The 25,563-nt window shown below is 37.6% G+C and overlaps 1 protein-coding gene and 1 long non-coding RNA gene across 2 annotated transcripts; both read right to left on the bottom strand.

Annotated features, from left to right (window-relative positions):
- Window positions 1-20: 20 nt before the first annotated feature.
- Window positions 21-18,340, bottom strand: LOC138406628 (putative mediator of RNA polymerase II transcription subunit 24). Its single transcript, XM_069519219.1, has 18 exons — window positions 18,273-18,340; window positions 17,577-17,817; window positions 15,700-15,764; window positions 10,611-10,737; window positions 10,302-10,366; window positions 10,069-10,217; window positions 7,098-7,154; window positions 6,603-6,881; window positions 5,358-5,446; window positions 5,099-5,163; window positions 4,769-4,944; window positions 3,198-3,487; window positions 2,939-3,003; window positions 2,609-2,784; window positions 1,734-1,930; window positions 1,517-1,581; window positions 1,284-1,432; window positions 21-1,187 (listed from the first exon to the last, which is right to left on the bottom strand). The coding sequence occupies exons 1-18, from the start codon at window positions 18,338-18,340 to the stop codon at window positions 1,102-1,104; spliced, it is 2,409 nt and encodes an 802-aa protein (XP_069375320.1). The 3' UTR covers window positions 21-1,101.
- A 1,345-nt stretch (window positions 18,341-19,685) lies between these two features.
- On the bottom strand, window positions 19,686-21,585 carry LOC138406355 (uncharacterized). The gene is made up of 3 exons (XR_011239823.1): window positions 21,171-21,585; window positions 20,024-20,080; window positions 19,686-19,818 (listed from the first exon to the last, which is right to left on the bottom strand). It is a non-coding gene; the product is annotated as an uncharacterized lncRNA (long non-coding RNA).
- Window positions 21,586-25,563: the final 3,978 nt, after the last annotated feature.

Here is a 25,563-nt window from a genome sequence, read left to right as displayed (position 1 = left end):
AAAAACAACAACAATCATAGTAATGATGTCAGTAACATTTAATCTTGAGTACATCTCCAAACAAATATAATACCACAAATAAATACAGTTCATTCAGACAACTCACATTCAATTGTATATCGTAACAGTACAACATGTTGGTGTTTAGCTTCCAGGCTCCAACTTTATCACTCCCCCAGAGTTTTTTACATGAATATGATGGGAGTTATGAGCGATCATTTATAACTGAGACCATCTAAAGCGGCAGCAAGGCTTTTTGGGTCCTCACGTCTCAGGGGAACGTCTGTCTGTGTGTCATCAGCCCATCAGGCAAAAGATACATTGTGGTGATGGATTATATGATCTAGTGAAAACATGTAGATGGAGAACAAAACTGGACCTAAAATTGAACCTTGCAGTACACCACCGGCAATGTGAGTTGTAGAGGAAGTATGATTACCCTGAGCAGGTTTTTTTGTAAAAGATATAGGAATAAAACCAACTAGTGCAGAATTTAAAGAATTGAGATGGCACTCTCACCCCTGTCGATTGTTCAAGGCAAAAGTTTGGTGCTGCATAACAATCCGTGGTTTGTTGGCGCAAGGACTCATTCTTGCTTTATGCTGTGTCATTACCAAGTGAGAAAAGAAAATGAGAAAAGAAAATGCAGGGTTTGATTTTCTGTAAACCTCAGTAATTCTTTCATTAATGCTTATGACTCTGACACATAATCCAATTTCTTCTTACCCAACAACATTACAAACCATCACTCAATAAACACGTTGAATTTAAAATTTAAACATTTTGTATTCTGATCATTTTAAATTTCTTAACTTCTAATATTAAGAACTCTCAAAAAACACAACTATGCATCATATGTATTGACTCAGTATTCATGATATGCACCATGGCCTTTGACAGAATATATGCAGTTGACATGCATGTGTTCCTTCATTTTTTTAAAGATACAAACTTAAACATTCATTTTAAATGACAATTTGGAGATTATAGAAAGGTCTAGATAAGACAACATCAATACATAACAAAGTTAAATATAGCAATACACGAAAAAAAATCTAGTTCATGTTCTCATTGGAATCTAGAAGGAAATCAGCACAGATGCTATTGCTGGCTTGAAAGTAGCCATGACAACAGCACCAGACAGGATGCAGTGACGAGACTGATCTTTTGACTGACTCCACTTGAAGCTGTAAATGAAAATCAAAAAAATCCAAACATTACTTTGATAAATCATTTTTCAGAGTGAGAAGTTTTCCAAACAAACAGCCCTCAATATTTCTTACCTATGCCATCCACGGTGATGGAGGTGCCTTCAATGTCGAAGCCATTGACTTCTGAAGCTGCATTTAGCAAAACTTGTGCAATCGCAATGTCGTTAGGAATAGATGTGCCTCGGAAGAAGAGCTTTAAGAAATTGAAGATTGATCCATTTCTGCAGAAGAAACAAATACGTGTTGGATGAAATATCAGATTTAGGCTGCCATCTTTAAAATGTAACAATATGTTAACAAATTACCTGAATTCGAACACTTCCAAGGAAGTGAAGGAAGAGGGGAATTCGCTTTGGTACCGAGGTTGAAGCTGCAGAAACAGAAAACACAATGTAGTTGAAAACTATTCCCTTATTTTATGCTCATCTTACTTTTATTGATGTATTTTTGGTTCTTTGATAAAATAATACTACAATACATAATAATGTGAACCCACAGGTTTTATGTTGAGAAGAAAATTACCTGTGACTTTATGTTTAAAGCTCTGCTTTTAAAAGCATCAGTCGATGAATCCAACAAGTCACTTGTGAATGTGTCTAGACGAGACCTGAAAACCACTGTCTTTGTTGTCACAACAGGTGGAGCAGTTGCAGGTGGAGCAGTTGTTGGGGCAGCAGTTGCAGGTGGAGCAGTTGTTGTTGCATTTGCAACTGGACTTGCTGTAACACATTTAAAAAATATAAATAAAAACATATAATGATTGTATCTAGTTCGATTGTTGTTGATGTTGACAATGTTAAACAAATAATTGACATAACAAGCATTTTATTTGCAAAAAAGGTAGGACAGAGAATATCTAATGGTGTCTTCATGAATTGATTCTTTATCTCGATTACTTTTATGTCAACACATCTATGCATTGACTAATGTAAAACCAGTATAAATATCAGATGTCACTTCGTATGATTTAAGGCATCAGCAACACATGGTATTTCACATGTATTGAGAACTGATGAGAGTGACGCTGATGAGTGGTTCCATCTTAACAATCTTAACACTTCTAAACAGATCTGCTGGTGCTCAAAGACAAAGTACATGAGCAAACCATCTGCCTGAGTACTGTGTACATGCCCTGTGCACCATGTGGGTGCATATTACTATCTTGATAAGGCCCCATGAAATAACAGGAACATACTGCACGATTAACTTCAGACCAGGTTTTTTGTGGTAATTTAGTATCAATGCACCAACACTGCAGATAACCACAGCTCATTTAAAGATCATTGGACAGATGGACGCTCACACGAGTGCAGTTGTATTAACTAGTTGATGAACTTGGCTGGGGGAGCAACAAAAAGACAGTTGAGTTAAGTGAGACAAATGTTGTATTTACTTACCTATTACTTGGATTGACGCAGAATCTATCGTCACGTTGAAGGTGTTGTTATTTGCAGCTAATTTAAAGGTTTCAGCAACAAGTTCATTCTGTGGGAGTTCTGAAGTGGTCACATTATTATGGAACAGAACTTCCATTTCTGCAGTAGTTCCTTCTGCTCGTGTTGCTGCGTTTCTTCTATGTCATGAAACCAAATGAGACAAATATTAATAATAATATTAGATGACTGAAGATTATTCCAAACATGGAATTTGTACATGAAACTATCAACGTGGTGAATCACCAACCCTGAGCTTCAACAATATTAGTAAAGTAAGAAATATGTTTTTACCTGAACTGTTTCACACGGCAACGGTCGAAAATGACACCAAATTTTCTCTCGTTTATTGTGTTGCACTGCAATGAAATAAGCAGAAATTAGACATTGGGACACTTTCAAATGATTTTCATGAACTATTATTATCATAAAAATATAAATTGATATTCTGGTGGAAATGAATCATCTCAACTGGTTTCTAGTGTAAAAAGTCATTCATGGGCAACACTGACACAGTTAATGAATGATGTAGAGGATATGAATGTTTACTCACTGGCCCAACAAGTTTTTGTTCAAGTTTTTTGAATTGACCGCTGCTTCGGTTTTTGAGTTCTTCAGAAAATGTCTCATCAGGTAAGCCCACTGAGACAGTATAAGTAGGAGTGACAGTTATAGGTGTTGTTGGGGTTGTAGCTGTTGTTGTTGGGGTTGTAGCTGTTGTTGTTGGGGTTGTAGCTGTTGTTGTTGGGGTTGTAGCTGTTGTTATTGGGGTTGTAGCTGTTGTTGTTGGGGTTGTAGCTGTTGTTGTTGGGGTTGTAGCTGTTGATTCTGCAACTGGACTATCTGCAACACATTTTTTTGAAATGTAAATTAATAAATCGATATGTAAATCTGCTGCTGTTGTCAGAGTTAATAACAAATACTTTACATAACAAGCATTTTAGATGGATCAAAGGAAGCACAGACAATATTGAATATTGCCACACACACATAGGCACTGTTGATAGGTTGGTTTCAACTGTACAGAACTAAAAATCTTTAAGTTGTCCTAATACATCTTTATTTTACCTAATTTTCTTGTATAAAAACACAATTTTGAATGTGACTCATTTAACACGAGCATCAGTGGCACATGGAATTTTACACAGTTTTCCCATTTTAGGGGCTTTGTCACTAGAAGTAGCAACTAGTCAACTTCCCTAGAGACCAAAAATCTTTTCCAGCGACAAATCTGGCGACTTTCTGTTTGTTAGCAATCTCCATTTTCATCGCTGAGCAAAGGATAAATCACGTTCATTGATTTGTGATGCGAACAGAGTGCCCCGAAGTCAAACATCTCTACGGGAACGCGTCACAAGTTCATGTTGGTCAGCTAAGAAGAGCTCTTTCACACAAAAGGGTCAATCAGTTGCGGTTCAATGAAAAAAAAATAAAGACCACCCGTTTTCTCCACCCAAAAAAAGTAATCAACGACCAAAGAAAATAACAAACCTGCAAGAGATTGGGATGCCGGTCGATAACGCGATGTATGCAAATTAGACGTATCTATGTAACGTGACGTCATTACGCAATCTAGCGACTTTGACCTACATTTCAGAGAGCTAGTGACTGCTTCTGGTGAGAGTTTTTGAGCAACACCGATTTCACATGTATTGAGGACCAATGAGAGCATTGCTCATGAGTGGCTCCATCTTAACAATCTTAACGCTTGGTCTGAAGCACATGGTGCAGGTGCATCAGTGTTGTTTCCAAATCCTCTGTCAGTAGTTTAACAACAGAAGAATATTTGAAACAGATCTGCTGGAGCTCACAGGTAAAGTACATGAGCAAACCATCTGCCTGAGTACTGTGTACATGCCCTGTGCACCATGTGGGTGCATATTACTATCTTGATAAGGCCCCATGAAATAACAGGAACATACTGCACGATTAACTTCAGACCAGGTTTTTTGTGCTAATTTAGTATCAATGCACCAACACTGCAGATAACCACAGCTCATTTAAAGATCATTGGACAGATGGACGCTCACACGAGTGCAGTTGTATTAACTAGTTGATGAACTTGGCTGAGGGAGCAACAAAAAGACAGTTGAGTTAAGTGAGACAAATGTTGTATTTACTTACCTATTACTTGGATTGACGCAGAATCTATCGTCACGTTGAAGGTGTTGTTATTTGCAGCTAATTTAAAGGTTTCAGCAACAACTTCATTCTGTGGGAGTTCTGAAGTGGTCACATTATTATGGAACAGAACTTCCATTTCTGCAGTAGTTCCTTCTGCTCGTGTTGCTGCGTTTCTTCTACGTCATGAAACCAAATGAGACAAATATTAATAATAATATTAGATGACTGAAGATTATTCCAAACATGGAATTTGTACATGAAACTATCAACGTGGTGAATCACCAACCCTGAGCTTCAACAATATTAGTAAAGTAAGAAATATGTTTTTACCTGAACTGTTTCACACGGCAACGGTCGAAAATGACACCAAATTTTCTCTCGTTTATTGTGTTGCACTGCAATGAAATAAGCAAAAATTAGACGTTGGGACACTTTCAAATGATTTTCATGAACTATTATTATCATAAAAATATAAATTGATATTCTGGTGGAAATGAATCATCTCAACTGGTTTCTAGTGTAAAAAGTCATTCATGGGCAACACTGACACAGTTAATGAATGATGTAGAGGATATGAATGTTTACTCACTGGCCCAACAAGTTTTTGTTCAAGATTTTTGAATCGACCGCTGCTTCGGTCTTTGAGTTCTTCAGAAAATGTCTCATCAGATAAGCCCACTGAGACAGTATAAGTAGGACTGACAGTTATAGGTGCATCAGTTAAAGGTGCATCAGTTTCAGCTGCAGTGTCTGCAGTTGTTGTTGGGGTTGTAGTTGTTGTTTCTGCAGTTGTAGTTGACATTGCTGCAGATGCAGTTGTTGTTGGGGTTGGTGTTGTAGTTGTTGTTTCTGCAGTTGTAGTTGACATTGCTGCAGATGCAGTTGTTGTTGGGGTTGGTGTTGTAGTTGTTGTTTCTGCAGCTGTAGTTGACATTGCTGCAGATGCAGTTGTGGTTTGGGTTGGTGTTGTAGTTTTTGTTTCTGCAGTTGTAGTTGACATTGCTGCCGTTGCAGTTGTGGTTTGGGTTGGTGTTGTAGTTGTTGTTTCTGCAGTTGTAGTTGACATTGCTGCAGATGCAGTTGTTGTTGGGGTTGGTGTTGTAGTTGTTGTTTCTGCAGTTGTAGTTGACATTGCTGCAGTTGTTGTTGGGGTTGGTGTTGTAGTTGTTGTTTCTGCAGTTGTAGTTGACATTGCTGCAGTTGTTGTTGGGGTTGGTGTTGTAGTGGTTGTTTCTGCAGTTGTAGTTGACATTGCTGCAGTTGCAGTTGTTGTTGGGGTTGGTGTTGTAGTTGTTGTTTCTGCAGTTGTAGTTGACATTGCTGCAGTTGCAGTTGTTGTTGGGGTTGGTGTTGTAGTGGTTGTTTCTGCAGTTGTAGTTGACATTGCTGCAGTTGCAGTTGTTGTTGGGGTTGGTGTTGTAGTGGTTGTTTCTGCAGTTGTAGTTGACATTGCTGCAGTTGCAGTTGTTGTTGGGGTTGGTGTTGTAGTGGTTGTTTCTGCAGTTGTAGTTGACATTGCTGCCGTTGTTGTTGGGGTTGGTGTTGTAGTTGTTGTGTCTGCAGTTGTAGTTGACATTGCTGCAGTTGCAGTTGTTGTTGGGGTTGGTGTTGTAGTTGTTGTTTCTGCAGTTGTAGTTGACATTGCTGCAGTTGTCGTTGGGGTTGGTGTTGTAGTTGTTGTTTCTGCAGTTGTAGTTGACATTGCTGCAGTTGTCGTTGGGGTTGGTGTTGTAGTTGTTGTTTCTGCAGCTGTAGTTGACATTGCTGCAGTTGCAGTTGTTGTTGGGGTTGGTGTTGTAGTTGTTGTTTCTGCAGCTGTAGTTGACATTGCTGCAGTTGTTGTTGGGGTTGGTGTTGAAGTTGTTGTCTCTGCAGTTGTAGTTGTTGTTTGGGTTGGTGTTGTAGTTATTGTTGCTGTAGTTGACATTGCTGCAGTTGCAGTTGTTGTTGGGGTTGGTGTTGTAGTTGTTGTTTCTGCAGCTGTAGTTGACATTGCTGCAGTTGCAGTTGTTGTTGGGGTTGGTGTTGTAGTTGTTGTCTCTGCAGTTGTAGTTGATGTTTGGGTTGGTGCTGTAGTTGTTGTTGCTGCAGTTGTATTGACTTGGCTTGTAGCCTGGTAGGTAACTAAAATACAAGATTTGTGCTTAACAGGTGAACAAATAAATTAACTCAACATAGAAAAAGAGTGTTATACTCTTTGTATGATAATATGATGCAATTATCTCCCAAGTTCTCTTTATAAAGTCACATAGTATTGATCATTAGAAACTTTAGCCTTTTTTATTTCAAGACAATTTTAAGTCACTCAGTTCAACCTTATTTATCTTACCTATTAGAATCAGGAAAACTGATATGATCTTTCTGGTCCCCATCGCGTCAATGCAATCTGTAAAATCAAACAAGATAGATGCAGAATGTGAAGAGATTTTGTTCCACAGTTGGATTGATCCACTCTCAGAGATTTATTACCTTGTCTCTGATGGAACTGTTGAATGAGTTTATACACCATCAAAAAAATCTTGAATATATATTCTGAATTGAAGTTTTTAAAGATACAGTGTGTAGAAGTTTGTTGTATCCAGTGTTGAAGTTGCATGTTGCAGCTGAACACCCCTCACCTCACCCTCTCCGTCCAAACATGAAAAAGAAACTGTGGTAGCCTTTAATTGTCATAAAAACTCAAAAGGTGTTTAGTTAGTCCAGTCTGAACTAATGTAAAAAACATGGCAGCCTCCGTAGAGAGGGTCCCTTCGATGTAAATATAATATAAAATAATAAGTATTTTAATATAAATGGTCTTTTCTGGGGTAAAGAAAACTACAATTCATACAATTTAGATGAAACGAACTAGTGAAAACATCATGAGAGTTATTCTACATTAAATTTCTGCCAATAGTTCCCTTTCACCCAAATCTTACACACTGGACCTTTAAATGTTATTTTCATCGTTTAGTTTTTGTTCATGCTTTTCTTTGGAACTATGTTTCAAATAGAATAAATTTAGAAACTATCAAATACTATTTCAATTTTCTTATCATTTTCTTGAACTCAACTCAGAAAATGTAACACAATAACGATCTGGAACAAAGTGTAATAAAAATCCTGCCTGAAAAACTTGTTCCACCTTTTTCCTTTACAAGCATTAACTAGGCTGAACTGTTCTTAAGCAATTGGATACCCAGAAAATTCAAGAAAAACCACTACTGTATGCATTTTTTTAGACATTTAACAAATGTATTAATACAAATATATTGTCAAAATTTTAATTGAGCTTCAAATTAAGAAAAAAAGGGGAACATACACCAAATAGAAACCATTGAAGCAGGATTTCACATGTAACAACAAAGGTTTATGATTTTAATTGTCAATCGATTACTATAATTTTAAGTACATAATCGCACTAACTTTCAACAGACACACACGCACATTGAAGATTAATTCAGAAAGTATACTAAAAGACTTAAACTTGTACTTACCCCAAAAAAGATGGGTTCAAGATGAAAAGTTATAGATTCCCTTCTTTCTCTGACGAACAGCTTCTTAAAATATTCACTTTTCTCTTAAATTCAGCTCAGTTCACATACACAGCAAACCTCTCACTGTCTGTGATCGTTCACATCAATTTGCACCTTTATATATTCAAATATAAGAGAAGCTATTGACGTGACTGGTGATACATCAGTGAGAAATGCTGTTGACACCTTGGATGAAGCAAGTTAAATCACTGTTTGTCTGCTGGTACACACCCTTCTTTTGTCATGTGAAAAAAGTACAGGTGCATTCCATTGACATGAATGTTGGAAGTTTCCTCTTGTGTGACAGTTAATTACGACAAATAAACAATTGTAGTTCAGTGAAGTAAATACAAGAAAATATCCAACCACTGAATGAATATCGTATGTGATATTCGGGGACACAATACAGTTAAAGTGTGTAACTTTGATGTTCATAAGACGCATCCAAAGAAAATTAAAGACGCTTGAGATTTATTTCCTCATATTTTTTGGAGGGCGTGCCAATGTGTCACATGTAGAAAAATGTGAGGACGCAAATGCAGTTTATTATAAATACTCTTCAGTCAGACAAACACATTTTGGTTGCCTGGTAGTCAAAACAAAGTCCAAACGCAAGGAAAACAAGGTTAAATACCAAAAACACAACCAAAACTCCACCAGCAGTTGAGCAAGTTGAATTTGAACATTTACGTCACATTGATGAAGCAACTTAAACCATTTTTAATTACTCTTTTCTATTTTTAGTTTTTGTAATTGCAAATTTCAGTCAGCATATTTATGGCATTACTAAAATTACATTACAATTTACTTTTGTTATATTTATTTATTTATTTGTAATATACTGTAAAAATTGTATTCTACTATGTACTTGAGTTTTGGTTCGACACTTTTCTCAAGATTGAAATATCTCAGAAAATCTGAAAATCATCAGAGAAGAGAGGACAACATTTTCAAATATTTTGTACCTTGTTTATTATGACATATCTGACAGAAACCCAAGAAAACTACATGAGATCTCACAGAATAAAGAAATGTGTGATTACATAAATCCACTTTATATAAATAAGTAAAATCAACAGTGCATAGTTTTCACATATATATCAGATACACAGTGACCTTTGATAAAATAAATGAGGTCGCATTGTGAAGCCCGCTATGACCCGCATGTGTTCCTTCATTTAATTTAAGATACAAACTTAAACATTCATTTTACATGCATTTGGAAATTATAGAAAGGTTTAAATAAGACTTTGTTAATACCTAACAAAGTTAAAGATGCCACAGTGCAACAGTACAGATATTTTCTAACACCCCAGTGTTTCATAGATAGTGTTGTTATGTTTCAATAGACCAGAAGCCTAAAGGCTGCTGTGTCATTCTGTCCAGGATCCTGTAGTTGTTTGTTTCACAGACAAACCTAATCCACTGTCACTGATGTGTCGGATCAGTGCAAAGTTGAACTTGGTGGTGAGTTCATCCAAAACCGTGCAACACATAAAGAAAAATCAACAATCTGGGATTTTTGCTGACGATGAAGTTCTTTTTCATTCCAGAGATGTTGTTGATGTTCTCAATGGAATTCATAAGGAAATCAGCACAGATGCTATTGCTGATTTGACAGTAGCCATGACAACAGCACCAGACAGGATGCAGTGACGAGACTGATCTTTTGACTGACTCCACTTGAAGCTGTAAATGAAAATCAAAAAAATCCAAACATTACTTTGATAAATAATTTTTCAGAGTGAGAAGTTTTCCAAACAAACAGCCCTCAATATTTCTTACCTATGCCATCCACGGTGATGGAGGTGCCTTCAATGTCGAAGCCATTGACTTCTGGAGCTGCATTTAGCAAAACTTGTGCAATCGCAATGTCGTTAGGAATAGATGTGCCTTGGAAGAAGAGCTTTAAGAAATTGAAGATTGATCCATTTCTGCAGAAGAAACAAATACGTGTTGGATGAAATATCAGATTTAGGCTGCCATCTTTAAAATGTAACAATATGTTAACAAATTACCTGAATTCGAACACTTCCAAGGAAGTGAAGGAAGAGGGGAATTCGCTTTGGTACCGAGGTTGAAGCTGCAGAAACAGAAAACACAATGTAGTTGAAAACTATTCCCTTATTTTATGCTCAACTTACTTTTTTGATGTATTGATGTATTTTTGGTTCTTTGATAAAATAATACTACAATACATAATAATGTGAACCCACAGGTTTTATGTTGAGAAGAGAATTACCTGTGACTTTATGTTTAAAGCTCTGCTTTTAAAAGCATCAGTCGATGAATCCAACAAGTCACTTGTGAATGTGTCTAGACGAGACCTGAAAACCACTGTCTTTGTTGTCACAACAGGTGCAGCATTTGTTGGGGCAGCAGTTGCAGGTGGAGCAGTTGTTGGGGCAGTAGTTGCAGGTGGAGCAGTTGTCGTTGCATTTGCAACTGGACTTGCTGTAACACATTTAAAAAATATAAATAAAAACATATAATAATTTTATCTAGTTCTATTGTTGTTGATGTTGACAATGTTGAACAAATAATTGACATAACAAGCATTTTATTTGCATAAAAGGTAGGACAGAGAATATCTAATGGTGTCTTCATGAATTGATTCTTTATCTCGATTACTTTTATGTCAACACATCTATGCATTGACTAATGTAAAACCAGTATAAATATCAGATGTCACTTCGTATGATTTAAGGCATCAGCAACACATGGTATTTCACATGTATTGAGAACTGATGAGAGTGACGCTGATGAGTGGTTCCATCTTAACAATCTTAACACTTCTAAACAGATCTGCTGGTGCTCAAAGGTAAAGTACATGAGCAAACCATCTGCCTGAGTACTGTGTACATGCCCTGTGCACCATGTGGGTGCATATTACTATCTTGATAAGGCCCCATGAAATAACAGGAACATACTGCACGATTAACTTCAGACCAGGTTTTTTGTGGTAATTTAGTATCAATGCACCAACACTGCAGATAACCACAGCTCATTTAAAGATCATTGGACAGATGGACGCTCACACGAGTGCAGTTGTATTAACTAGTTGATGAACTTGGCTGGGGGAGCAACAAAAAGACAGTTGAGTTAAGTGAGACAAATGTTGTATTTACTTACCTATTACTTGGATTGACGCAGAATCTATCGTCACGTTGAAGGTGTTGTTATTTGCAGCTAATTTAAAGGTTTCAGCAACAACTTCATTCTGTGGGAGTTCTGAAGTGGTCACATTATTATGGAACAGAACTTCCATTTCTGCAGTAGTTCCTTCTGCTCGTGTTGCTGCGTTTCTTCTATGTCATGAAACCAAATGAGACAAATATTAATAATAATATTAGATGACTGAAGATTATTCCAAACATGGAATTTGTACATGAAACTATCAACATGGTGAGTCACCAACCCTGAGCTTCAACAATATTAATAAAGTAAGAAATATGTTTTTACCTGAACTGTTTCACACGGCAACGGTCGAAAATGACACCAAATTTTCTCTCGTTTATTGTGTTGCACTGCAATGAAATAAGAAGAAATTAGACATTGGGACACTTTCAAATGATTTTCATGAACTATTATTATCATAAAAATATAAATTGATATTCTGGTGGAAATGAATCATCTCAACTGGTTTCTAGTGTAAAAAGTCATTCATGGGCAACACTGACACAGTTAATGAATGATGTAGAGGATATGAAAGTTTACTCACTGGCCCAACAAGTTTTTGTTCAAGTTTTTTGAATTGACCGCTGCTTCGGTTTTTGAGTTCTTCAGAAAATGTCTCATCAGGTAAGCCCACTGAGACAGTATAAGTAGGACTGACAGTTATAGGTGTTGTTGTTGGGGTTGTAGCTGTTGTTGTTGGGGTTGTAGCTGTTGTTATTGGGGTTGTAGCTGTTGTTGTTGGGGTTGTAGCTGTTGATTCTGCAACTGGACTACCTGCAACACATTTTTTTGAAATGTAAATTAATAAATCGATATGTAAATCTGCTGCAGAACTAAAAATCTTTAAGTTGTCCTAATACATCTTTATTTTACCTAATTTTCCTGTATAAAAACACAATTTTGAATGTGAGTCATTTAACACGAGCATCAGTGGCACATGGAATTTTACACAGTTTTCCCATTTTAGGGGCTTTGTCACTAGAAGTAGCAACTATTCAACTTCCCTAGAGACCAAAAATCTTTTCTAGCGACAAATCTGGCGACTTTCTGCTATGTTAGCAATCTCCATTTTCATCGCTGAGCAAAGAATAAATCATGTTCATTGATTTGTGATGCGAACAGAGTGCCCCGAAGTCAAACATCTCTACAGGAACGCGTCACAAGTTCATGTTGGTCAGCTTAGAAGAGCTCTTTCACACAAAAGGGTCAATCAGTTGCGGTTCAATGAAAAAAAAATAAAGACCACCCGTTTTCTCCACCCAAAAAAAGTAATCAACGACCAAAGAAAATAACAAACCTGCAAGAGAATGGGATGCCGGTCGATAACGCGATGTATGCAAATTAGACGTATCTATGTAACATGTGACGTCATTACGCAATCTAGCGACTTTGACCTACATTTCAGAGAGCTAGTGGCTGCTTCTGGTGAGAGTTTTTGAGCAACACCGATTTCACATGTATTGAGGACCAATGAGAGCATTGCTCATGAGTGGCTCCATCTTAACAATCTTAACGCTTGGTCTGAAGCACATGGTGCAGGTGCATCAGTGTTGTTTCCAAATCCTCTGTCAGAAGTTTAACAACAGAAGAATGTTTGAAACAGATCTGCTGGTGCTCAGAGGTAAAGTACATGAGCAAACCATCTGCCTGAGTACTGTGTACATGCCCTGTGCACCATGTGGGTGCATATTACTATCTTGATAAGGCCCCATGAAATAACAGGAACATACTGCACGATTAACTTCAGACCAGGTTTTTTGTGGTAATTTAGTATCAATGCACCAACACTGCAGATAACCACAGCTCATTTAAAGATCATTGGACAGATGGACGCTCACACGAGTGCAGTTGTATTAACTAGTTGATGAACTTGGCTGGGGGAGCAACAAAAAGACAGTTGAGTTAAGTGAGACAAATGTTGTATTTACTTACTTATTACTTGGATTGACGCAGAATCTATCGTCACGTTGAAGTTGTTGTTATTTGCAGCTAATTTAAAGGTTTCAGCAACAACTTCATTCTGTGGGAGTTCTGAAGTGGTCACATTATTATGGAACAGAACTTCCATTTCTGCAGTAGTTCCTTCTTCTCGTGTTGCTGCGTTTCTTCTATGTCATGAAACCAAATGAGACAAATATTAATAATAATAATAGATGACTGAAGATTATTCCAAACATGGAATTTGTACATGAAACTATCAACATGGTGAGTCACCAACCCTGAGCTTCAACAATATTAATAAAGTAAGAAATATGTTTTTACCTGAACTGTTTCACACGGCAACGGTCGAAAATGACACCAAATTTTCTCTCGTTTATTGTGTTGCACTGCAATGAAATAAGAAGAAATTAGATGCTGTGACACTTTCAAATGATTTTCATGAACTATTATTATCATAAAAATATAAATTGATATTCTGGTGGAAATGAATCATCTCAACTGGTTTCTAGTGTAAAAAGTCATTCATGAGCAACACTGACACAGTTAATGAATAATGTAGAGGATATGAAAGTTTACTCACTGGCCCAACAAGTTTTTGTTCAAGTTCTTTGAATCGACCGCTGCTTCGGTTTTTGAGTTCTTCAGAAAATGTCTCATCAGGTAAGCCCACTGAGACAGTATAAGTAGGACTGACAGTTATAGGTGTTGTTGTTGGGGTTGTAGCTGTTGTTGTTGGGGTTGTAGCTGTTGTTATTGGGGTTGTAGCTGTTGTTGTTGGGGTTGTAGCTGTTGATTCTGCAACTGGACTACCTGCAACACATTTTTTTGAAATGTAAATTAATAAATCGATATGTAAATCTGCCGCAGAACTAAAAATCTTTAAGTTGTCCTAATACATCTTCATTTTACGTAATTTTCTTGTATAAAAACACAATTTTGAATGTGACTCATTTAACACGAGCATCAGTGGCACATGGAATTTTACACAGTTTTCCCAGTTTAGGGGCTTTGTGACTAGAAGTAGCAACTATTCAACTTCCCTAGAGACCAAAAATCTTTTCTAGCGACAAATCTGGCGACTTTCTGCTATGTTAGCAATCTCCATTTTCATCGCTGAGCAAAGGATAAATCACGTTCATTGATTTGTGATGCGAACAGAGTGCCCCGAAGTCAAACATCTCTACAGGAACGCGTCACAAGTTCATGTTGGTCAGCTAAGAAGAGCTCTTTCACACAAAAGGGTCAATCAGTTGCGGTTCAATGAAAAAAAAATAAAGACCACCCGTTTTCTCCACCCAAAAAAAGTAATCAACGACCAAAGAAAATAACAAACCTGCAAGAGAATGGGATGCCGGTCGATAACGCGATGTATGCAAATTAGACGTATCTATGTAACATGTGACGTCATTACGCAATCTAGCGACTTTGACCTACATTTCAGAGAGCTAGTGGCTGCTTCTGGTGAGAGTTTTTGAGCAACACCGATTTCACATGTATTGAGGACCAATGAGAGCATTGCTCATGAGTGGCTCCATCTTAACAATCTTAACGCTTGGTCTGAAGCACATGGTGCAGGTGCATCAGTGTTGTTTCCAAATCCTCTGTCAGAAGTTTAACAACAGAAGAATGTTTGAAACAGATCTGCTGGTGCTCAGAGGTAAAGTACATGAGCAAACCATCTGCCTGAGTACTGTGTACATGCCCTGTGCACCATGTGGGTGCATATTACTATCTTGATAAGGCCCCATGAAATAACAGGAACATACTGCACGATTAACTTCAGACCAGGTTTTTTGTGGTAATTTAGTATCAATGCACCAACACTGCAGATAACCACAGCTCATTTAAAGATCATTGGACAGATGGACGCTCACACGAGTGCAGTTGTATTAACTAGTTGATGAACTTGGCTGGGGGAGCAACAAAAAGACAGTTGAGTTAAGTGAGACAAATGTTGTATTTACTTACTTATTACTTGGATTGACGCAGAATCTATCGTCACGTTGAAGTTGTTGTTATTTGCAGCTAATTTAAAGGTTTCAGCAACAACTTCATTCTGTGGGAGTTCTGAAGTGGTCACATTATTATGGAACAGAACTTCCATTTCTGCAGTAGTTCCTTCTGCTCGTGTTGCTTCGTTTCTTCTACGTCATGAAACCAAATGAGACAAATATTAATAATAATATTAGATGACTGAAGATTATTCCAAACATGGAATTTGTACATGAAACTATCAACATGGTGAGTCACCAACCCTGAGCTTCAACAATATTAGTAAAGTAAGAAATATGTTTTTACCTGAACTGTTTCACACGGCAACGGTCGAAAATGCCACCAAATTTTCTCTCGTTTATTGTGTTGCACTGCAATGAAATAAGAAGAAATTAGACATTGGGACACTTTCAAATGATTTTCATGAACTATTATTATCATAAAAATATAAATTGATATTCTGGTGGAAATGAATCATCTCAACTGGTTTCTAGTGTAAAAAGTCATTCATGGGCAACACTGACACAGTTAATGAATGATGTAGAGGATATGAAAGTTTACTCACTGGCCCAACAAGTTTTCGTTCAAGATTTTTGAATCGACCGCTGCTTCGGTCTTTGAGTTCGTCAGAAAATGTCTCATCAGATAAGCCCACAGAGACAGTATAAGTAGGACTGACAGTTATAGGTGCATCAGTTAAAGGTGCATCAGTTTCAGCTGCAGTGTCTGTAGTTGTTGGGGTTGGTGTTGTAGTTGTTGTTTCTGCAGTTGTAGTTGAGATTGCTGCAGTTGCAGTTGTTGTTTGGATTGGTGTTGTAGTTGTTGTTTCTGCAGTTGTAGTTGACATTGCTGCAGATGCAGTTGCAGTTGTTGTTGGGGTTGGTGTTGTAGTTGTTGTGTCTGCAGTTGTAGTTGACATTGCTGCAGATGCAGTTGCAATTGTTGTTGGTGTTGGTGTTGTAGTTGTTGTGTCTGCAGTTGTAGTTGACATTGCTGCAGTTGCAGTTGTTGTTTGGGTTAGTGTTGTAGTTGTTGTTTCTGCAGTTGTAGTTGACATTGCTGCAGTTGCAGTTGTTGTTTGGATTGGTGTTGTAGTTGTTGTTTCTGCAGTTGTAGTTGACATTGCTGCAGATGCAGTTGCAGTTGTTGTTGGGGTTGGTGTTGTAGTTGTTGTGTCTGCAGTTGTAGTTGACATTGCTGCAGATGCAGTTGCAGTTGTTGTTGGTGTTGGTGTTGTAGTTGTTGTTTCTGCAGTTGTAGTTGACATTGCTGCAGTTGCAGTTGTTGTTTGGGTTAGTGTTGTAGTTGTTGTTTCTGCAGTTGTAGTTGACATTGCTGCAGTTGCAGTTGTTGTTTGGATTGGTGTTGTAGTTGTTGTTTCTGCAGTTGTAGTTGACATTGCTGCAGATGCAGTTGCAGTTGTTGTTGGGGTTGGTGTTGTAGTGGTTGTGTCTGCAGTTGTAGTTGACATTGCTGCAGTTGCAGTTGTTGTTTGGGTTGGTGTTGTAGTGGTTGTGTCTGCAGTTGTAGTTGACATTGCTGCAGTTGTTGTTGGTGTTGGTGTTGTAGTTGTTGTTTCTGCAGTTGTAGTTGACATTGCTGCAGTTGTTGTTGGTGTTGGTGTTGTAGTTGTTGTGTCTGCAGTTGTAGTTGACATTGCTGCAGTTGCAGTTGTTGTTGGGGTTGGTGTTGTAGTTGTTGTTTCTGCAGTTGTAGTTGACATTGCTGCAGTTGCAGTTGTTGTTTGGGTTAGTGTTGTAGTTGTTGTTTCTGCAGTTGTAGTTGACATTGCTACAGATGCAGTTGTTGTTGGGGTTGGTGTTGTAGTGGTTGTGTCTGCAGTTGTAGTTGACATTGCTGCAGTTGCAGTTGTTGTTTGGGTTGGTGTTGTAGTGGTTTTGTCTGCAGTTGTAGTTGACATTGCTGCAGTTGCAGTTGTTGTTGGGGTTGGTGTTGTAGTTGTTGTTTCTGCAGTTGTAGTTGACATTGCTGCAGTTGCAGTTGTTGTTTGGGTTGGTGTTGTAGTGGTTGTGTCTGCAGTTGTAGTTGACATTGCTGCAGTTGCAGTTGTTGTTGGGGTTGGTGTTGTAGTTGTTGTTTCTGCAGTTGTAGTTGACATTGCTGCAGTTGCAGTTGTTGTTGGAGTTTGTGTTGTAGTGGTTGTTTCTGCAGTTGTAGTTGACATTGCTGCAGATGCAGTTGTTGTTTGGGTTGGTGTTGCTGTTGTTGTTGCTGCAGTTGTAGTTGACATTGCTGCAGTTGTTGTTGGGGTTGGTGTTGTAGTTGTTGTGTCTGCAGTTGTAGTTGACATTGCTGCAGATGCAGTTGTTGTTGGGGTTGGTGTTGCAGTGGTTGTGTCTGCAGTTGTAGTTGACATTGCTGCAGTTGCAGTTGTTGTTGGGGTTGGTGTTGAAGTTGTTGTTTCTGCAGTTGTAGTTGACATTGGTGCAGTTGTTGTTGGTGTTGTAGTTGTTGTTTCTGCAGTTGTAGTTGACATTGCTGCAGTTGCAGTTGTTGTTGGGGTTGGTGTTGTAGTTGTTGTTTCTGCAGTTGTAGTTGACATTGCTGCAGTTGCAGTTGTCGTTGGTGTTGGTGTTGTAGTTGTTGTTTCTGCAGTTGTAGTTGACATTGCTGCAGTTGTTGTTGGGGTTGGTGTTGTAGTTGTTGTTTCTGCAGTTGTAGTTGACATTGCTGCAGTTGCAGTTGTTGTTGGGGTTGGTGTTGTAGTTGTTGTTTCTGCAGTTGTAGTTGACATTGCTGCAGTTGCAGTTGTCGTTGGTGTTGGTGTTGTAGTTGTTGTTTCTGCAGTTGTAGTTGACATTGCTGCAGTTGTTGTTGGGGTTGGTGTTGTAGTTGTTGTTTCTGCAGTTGTAGTTGACATTGCTGCAGTTGCAGTTGTCGTTGGGATTGGTGTTGTAGTTGTTGTGTCTGCAGTTGTAGTTGACATTGCTGCAGTTGTTGTTGGGGTTGGTGTTGTAGTTGTTGTTTCTGCAGTTGTAGTTGACATTGCTGCAGTTGCAGTTGTTGTTGGGGTTGGTGTTGTAGTTGTTGTTTCTGCAGTTGTAGTTGACATTGCTGCAGTTGCAGTTGTTGTTGGTGTTGGTGTTGTAGTTGTTGTTTCTGCAGTTGTAGTTGACATTGCTGCAGTTGCAGTTGTCGTTGGTGTTGTAGTTGTAGTTTCTGCAGTTGTAGTTGACATTGCTGCAGTTGTTGTTGGGGTTGGTGTTGTAGTTGTTGTTTCTGCAGTTGTAGTTGACATTGCTGCAGTTGCAGTTGTTGTTGGTGTTGGTGTTGTAGTTGTTGTTTCTGCAGTTGTAGTTGACATTGTTGCAGTTGTTGTTGGGGTTGGTGTTGTAGTTGTTGTTTCTGCAGTTGTAGTTGACATTGCTGCAGTTGCAGTTGTTGTTGGGGTTGGTGTTGTAGTGGTTGTTTCTGCAGTTGTAGTTGACATTGCTGCAGTTGCAGTTGTTGTTGGGGTTGGTGTTGTAGTTGTTGTTTCTGCAGTTGTAGTTGACATTGCTGCAGTTGCAGTTGTCGTTGGGATTGGTGTTGTAGTTGTTGTGTCTGCAGTTGTAGTTGACATTGCTGCAGTTGTTGTTGGGGTTGGTGTTGTAGTTGTTGTTTCTGCAGTTGTAGTTGACATTGCTGCAGTTGCAGTTGTTGTTGGGGTTGGTGTTGTAGTTGTTGTTTCTGCAGTTGTAGTTGACATTGCTGCAGTTGCAGTTGTTGTTGGTGTTGGTGTTGTAGTTGTTGTTTCTGCAGTTGTAGTTGACATTGCTGCAGTTGCAGTTGTCGTTGGTGTTGTAGTTGTAGTTTCTGCAGTTGTAGTTGACATTGCTGCAGTTGTTGTTGGGGTTGGTGTTGTAGTTGTTGTTTCTGCAGTTGTAGTTGACATTGCTGCAGTTGCAGTTGTTGTTGGTGTTGGTGTTGTAGTTGTTGTTTCTGCAGTTGTAGTTGACATTGTTGCAGTTGTTGTTGGGGTTGGTGTTGTAGTTGTTGTGTCTGCAGTTGTAGTTGACATTGCTGCAGTTGCAGTTGTCGTTGGTGTTGGTGTTGTAGTTGTTGTTTCTGCAGTTGTAGTTGACATTGCTGCCGTTGTTGTTGGGGTTGGTGTTGTAGTTGTTGTTTCTGCAGTTGTAGTTGACATTGCTGCAGTTGCAGTTGTCGTTGGTGTTGGTGTTGTAGTTGTTGTTTCTGCAATTGTAGTTGACATTGCTGCCGTTGTTGTTGGGGTTGGTGTTGTAGTTGTTGTTTCTGCAGTTGTAGTTGACATTGCTGCAGTTGCAGTTGTTGTTGGGGTTGGTGTTGTAGTTGTTGTTTCTGCAGTTGTAGTTGACATTGCTGCAGTTGCAGTTGTTGCAGTTGTTGGTGCTGTAGTTGTTGTTGCTGCAGTTGTAGTGACTTGGCTTGTAGCCTGGTAGGTAACTAAAATACAGAATTTGTGCTTAATAGGTGAACAAATAAATTAACTCAACATAGAAAGAGAGTGTTATACTCTTTGTATGATAATATGATGCAATTATCTCCCAAGTTCTCTTAATAAAGTCACATAGTATTGATCATTAGAAACTTTAGCCTTTTTTATTCCAAGACAATTTTAAGTCACTCAGTTCAACCTTATTTATCTTACCTATTATAATCAGGAAAACTGATATGATCTTTCTGGTCCCCATCGCGTCAATGCAATCTGTAAAATCAAACAAGATAGATGCAGAATGTGAAGAGATTTTGTTCCACAGTTGGATTGATCCACTCTCAGAGATTTATTACCTTGTCTCTGATGGAACTGTTTAATGAGTTTATACACCATCAAAAAAATCTTGAATATATATTCTGAATTGAAGTTTTTAAAGATACAGTGTGTAGAAGTTTGTTGTATCCAGTGTTGAAGTTGCATGTTGCAGCTGAACACCCCTCACCTCACCCTCTCCGTCCAAACATGAAAAAGAAACTGTGGTAGCCTTTAATTGTCATAAAAACTCAAAAGGTGTTTAGTTTGTCCAGTCTGAACTAATGTAAAAAACATGGTGGCCTCAGTAGAGAGGGTCCCCTCAATTTAAATATAATATAAAATAATAAGTATTTTAATATAAATGGTCTTTTCTGGGGTAAAGAAAACTACAATTCATACAATTTAGATGAAACGAACTAGTGAAAACATCATGAGAGTTATTCTACATTAAATTTCTGCCAATAGTTCCCTTTCACCCAAATCTTACACACTGGACCTTTAAATGTTATTTTCATCGTTTAGTTTTTGTTCATGCTTTTCTTTGGAACTATGTTTCAAATAGAATAAATTTAGAAACTATCAAATACTATTTAAATTTTCTTATCATTTTCTTGAACTCAACTCAGAAAATGTAACACAATAACGATCTGGAACAAAGTGTAATAAAAATCCTGCCTGAAAAACTTGTTCCACCTTTTTCCTTTACAAGCATTAACTAGGCTGAACTGTTCTTAAGCAATTGGATATCCAGAAAATTCAAGAAAAACCACTACTGTATGCATTTTTTTAGACATTTAACAAATGTATTAATACAAATATATTATCAAAATTTTAATTGAGCTTCAAATGAAGAAAAAAAGGGGAACATACACCAAATAGAAACCATTGAAGCAGGATTTCACATGTAACAACAAAGGTTTATGATTTTAATTGTCAATCGATTACTATAATTTTAAGTACATAATCGCACTAACTTTCAACAGACACACACGCACATTGAAGATTAATTCAGAAAGTGTACTAAAAGACTTAAACTTGTACTTACCCCAAAAAAGATGGGTTCAAGATGAAAAGTTATAGATTTCCTTCTTTCTCTGACGAACAGCTTCTTAAAATATTCACTTTTCTCTTAAATTCAGCTCAGTTCACATACACAGCAAACCTCTCACTGTCTGTGATCGTTCACATCAATTTGCACCTTTATATATTCAAATATAAGAGAAGCTATTGACGTGACTGGTGATACATCAGTGAGAAATGCTGTTGACACCTTGGATGAAGCAAGTTAAATCACTGTGTTTGTCTGCTGGTACACACCCTTCTTTTGTCATGTGAAAAAATTACAGGTGCATTCCATTGACAAGAATGTTGGAAGTTTCCTCTTGTGTGACAGTAAATTACGACAAATAAACAATTGTAGTTCAGTGAAGTAAATACAAGAAAATATCCAACCACTGAATGAATATCGTATGTGATATTCGGGGACACAATACAGTTAAAGTGTACAACTTTGATGTTCAGAAGACGCATCCAAAGAAAATTAAAGACGCTTGAGATTTATTTCCTCATATTTTTTGGAGGGCGTGCCAATGTGTCACATGTAGAAAAATGTGAGGACGCAAATGCAGTTTATTATAAATACTCTTGAGTCAGACAAACACATTTTGGTTGCCTGGTAGTCAAAACAAAGTCCAAACGCAAGGAAAACAAGGTTAAATACCAAAAACACAACCAAAACTCCACCAGCAGTTGAGCAAGTTGAATTTGCACATTTATGTCACATTAATGAAGCAACTTAAACCATTTTTAATTACTCTTTTCTATTTTTAGTTTTTGTAATTGCAAATGTCAGTCAGCATATTTATGGCATGACTTGTAAATTGTCTGTAAATGTGATTGTGAATGGAAAAGACCCTATACCTGATCTTATATCTATTTATTTGGGGGTGCGTATATGCATAAGTCTATATTTACACACATGCACTGCAAAAAAAACAAATAACGTAATTTACAGGCGTTTTTTTCCATTTGCTGGTGTTGCAGTTGCAGTCCGTGGAGATCTCAGGTTCAGTGTTGCTGGATGGATTTTGTCACAGTGGTAGCATGGAGTTGAGATTGAAATGAAGGCCAAACACCCAAATATATAGGCCCTGTGACATTTAGTGGGGGAGGGAGAAGGGAAAGCTAACATAAAAACTCCTAAATAAATAAACTTAAATCAAGATTTAAAAAAAGTTATTCATCAAGGTTCAGCACACAGGGATAACTTTTGTTATATTTATTTATTTATTTGTAATATACTGTAAAAATTGTATTCTACTATGTACTTGAGTTTTGGTTTGACACTTTTCTCAAGATTGAAATATCTCAGAAAATCTGAAAATCATCAGAGAAGAGAGGACAACATTTTCAAATATTTTGTACCTTGTTTATTATGACATATCTGACAGAAACCCAAGAAAACTACATGAGATCTCACAGAATAAAGAAATGTGTGATTACATAAATCCACTTTATATAAATAAGTAAAATCAACAGTGCATAGTTTTCACATATATATCAGATACACAGTGACCTTTGATAACATAAATGAGGTCGCATTGTGAAGCCCGCTATGACCCGCATGTGTTCCTTCATTTAATTTAAGATACAAACTTAAACATTCATTTTACATGCATTTGGAAATTATAGAAAGGTTTAAATAAGACTTTGTTAATACCTAACAAAGTTAAAGATGCCACAGTGCAACAGTACAGATATTTTCTAACACCCCAGTGTTTCATAGATAGTGTTGTTATGTTTCAATAGACCAGAAGCCTAAAGGCTGCTGTGTCATTCTGTCCAGGATCCTGTAGTTGTTTGTTTCACAGACAAACCTAATCCACTGTCACTGATGTGTCGGATCAGTGCAAAGTTGAACTTGGTGGTGAGTTCATCCAAAACCGTGCAACACATAAAGAAAAATCAACAATCTGGGATTTTTGCTGACGATGAAGTTCTTTTTCATTCCAGAGATGTTGTTGATGTTCTCATTGGAATTCATAAGGAAATCAGCACAGATGCTATTGCTGATTTGACAGTAGCCATGACAACAGCACCAGACAGGATGCAGTGACGAGACTGATCTTTTGACTGACTCCACTTGAAGCTGTAAATGAAAATCCAAAAAATCCAAACATTACTTTGATAAATCATTTTTCCGAGTGAGAAGTTTTCCAAACAAACAGCCCTCAATATTTCTTACCTATGCCATCCACGGTGATGGAGGTGCCTTCAATGTCGAAGCCATTGACTTCTGAAGCTGCATTTAGCAAAACTTGTGCAATCGCAATGTCGTTAGGAATAGATGTGCCTTGGAAGAAGAGCTTTAAGAAATTGAAGATTGATCCATTTCTGCAGAAGAAACAAATACGTGTTGGATGAAATATCAGATTTAGGCTGCCATCTTTAAAATGTAACAATATGTTAACAAATTACCTGAATTCGAACACTTCCAAGGAAGTGAAGGAAGAGGGGAATTCGCGTTGGTACCGAGGTTGAAGCTTCAGAAACAGAAAACACAATTTAGTTGAAAACTATTTCCTTATTTTATGCTCAACTTACTTTTTTGATGTATTGATGTATTTTTGGTTCTTTGATAAAATAATACTACAATACATAATAATGTGAACCCACAGGTTTTATGTTGAGAAGAGAATTACCTGTGACTTTATGTTTAAAGCTCTGCTTTTAAAAGCATCAGTCGATGAATCCAACAAGTCACTTGTGAATGTGTCTAGACGAGACCTGAAAACCACTGTCTTTGTTGTCACAACAGGTGGAGCATTTGTTGGGGCAGCAGTTGCAGGTGGAGCATTTGTTGGGGCAGCAGTTGCAGGTGGAGCATTTGTTGGGGCAGCAGTTGCAGGTGGAGCAGTTGTCGTTGCATTTGCAACTGGACTTGCTGTAACACATTTAAAAAATATAAATAAAAACATATAATAATTGTATCTAGTTCGATTGTTGTTGATGTTGACAATGTTAAACAAATAATTGACATAACAAGCATTTTATTTGCATAAAAGGTAGGACAGAGAATATCTAATGGTGTCTTCATGAATTGATTCTTTATCTCGATTACTTTTATGTCAACACATCTATGCATTGACTAATGTAAAACCAGTATAAATATCAGATGTCACTTCGTATGATTTAAGGCATCAGCAACACATGGTATTTCACATGTATTGAGAACTGATGAGAATGACGCTGATGAGTGGTTCCATCTTAACAATCTTAACACTTCTAAACAGATCTGCTGGTGCTCAAAGACAAAGTACATGAGCAAACCATCTGCCTGAGTACTGTGTACATGCCCTGTGCACCATGTGGGTGCATATTACTATCTTGATAAGGCCCCATGAAATAACAGGAACATACTGCACGATTAACTTCAGACCAGGTTTTTTGTGGTAATTTAGTATCAATGCACCAACACTGCAGATAACCACAGCTCATTTAAAGATCATTGGACAGATGGACGCTCACACGAGTGCAGTTGTATTAACTAGTTGATGAACTTGGCTGGGGGAGCAACAAAAAGACAGTTGAGTTAAGTGAGACAAATGTTGTATTTACTTACTTATTACTTGGATTGACGCAGAATCTATCGTCAAGTTGAAGGTGTTGTTATTTGCAGCTAATTTAAAGGTTTCAGCAACAACTTCATTCTGTGGGAGTTCTGAAGTGGTCACATTATTATGGAACAGAACTTCCATTTCTGCAGTAGTTCCTTCTGCTCGTGTTGCTGCGTTTCTTCTACGTCATGAAACCAAATGAGACAATTATTAATAATAATATTAGATGACTGAAGATTATTCCAAACATGGAATTTGTACATGAAACTATCAACGTGGTGACTCACCAACCCTGAGCTTCAACAATATTAGTAAAGTAAGAAATATGTTTTTACCTGAACTGTTTCACACGGCAACGGTTAAAAATGCCACCAAATTTTCTCTTGTATATTGTGTTGCACTGCAATGAAATAAGAAGAAATTAGACGTTGGGACACTTTCAAATGATTTTCATGAACTATTATTATCATAAAAATAAAAATTGATATTCTGGTGGAAATGAATCATCTCTAGTGTAAACATTCATTGAAAGTTTACTCACTGGCCCAACAAGTTTTTGTTGAAGTTTTTTGAATCTACCGCTGTTTCGGTCTTTGAGTTCGTCAGTAAATGTCTCATCAGATAAGCCCACTGAGACAGTATAAGTAGGAGTGACAGTTATAGGTGCATCAGTTAAAGGTGCATCAGTTTCAGCTGCAGTGTCTGTAGTTGTTGTTGGGGTTGGTGTTGTAGTTGTCGTTTCTGCAGTTGTAGTTGTTGTTTGGGTTGGTGTTGTAGTTGTTGTTTCTGCAGTTGTAGTTGTTGTTGGGGTTGGTGTTGTAG

This window comes from Paralichthys olivaceus, chromosome 22 (assembly GCF_024713975.1).
Source record: "Paralichthys olivaceus isolate ysfri-2021 chromosome 22, ASM2471397v2, whole genome shotgun sequence".
NCBI lineage: Eukaryota > Metazoa > Chordata > Actinopteri > Pleuronectiformes > Paralichthyidae > Paralichthys > Paralichthys olivaceus.
Note: the sequence above shows the minus strand (reverse complement) of the source record. Positions and strands in the feature narration are given on the sequence as shown.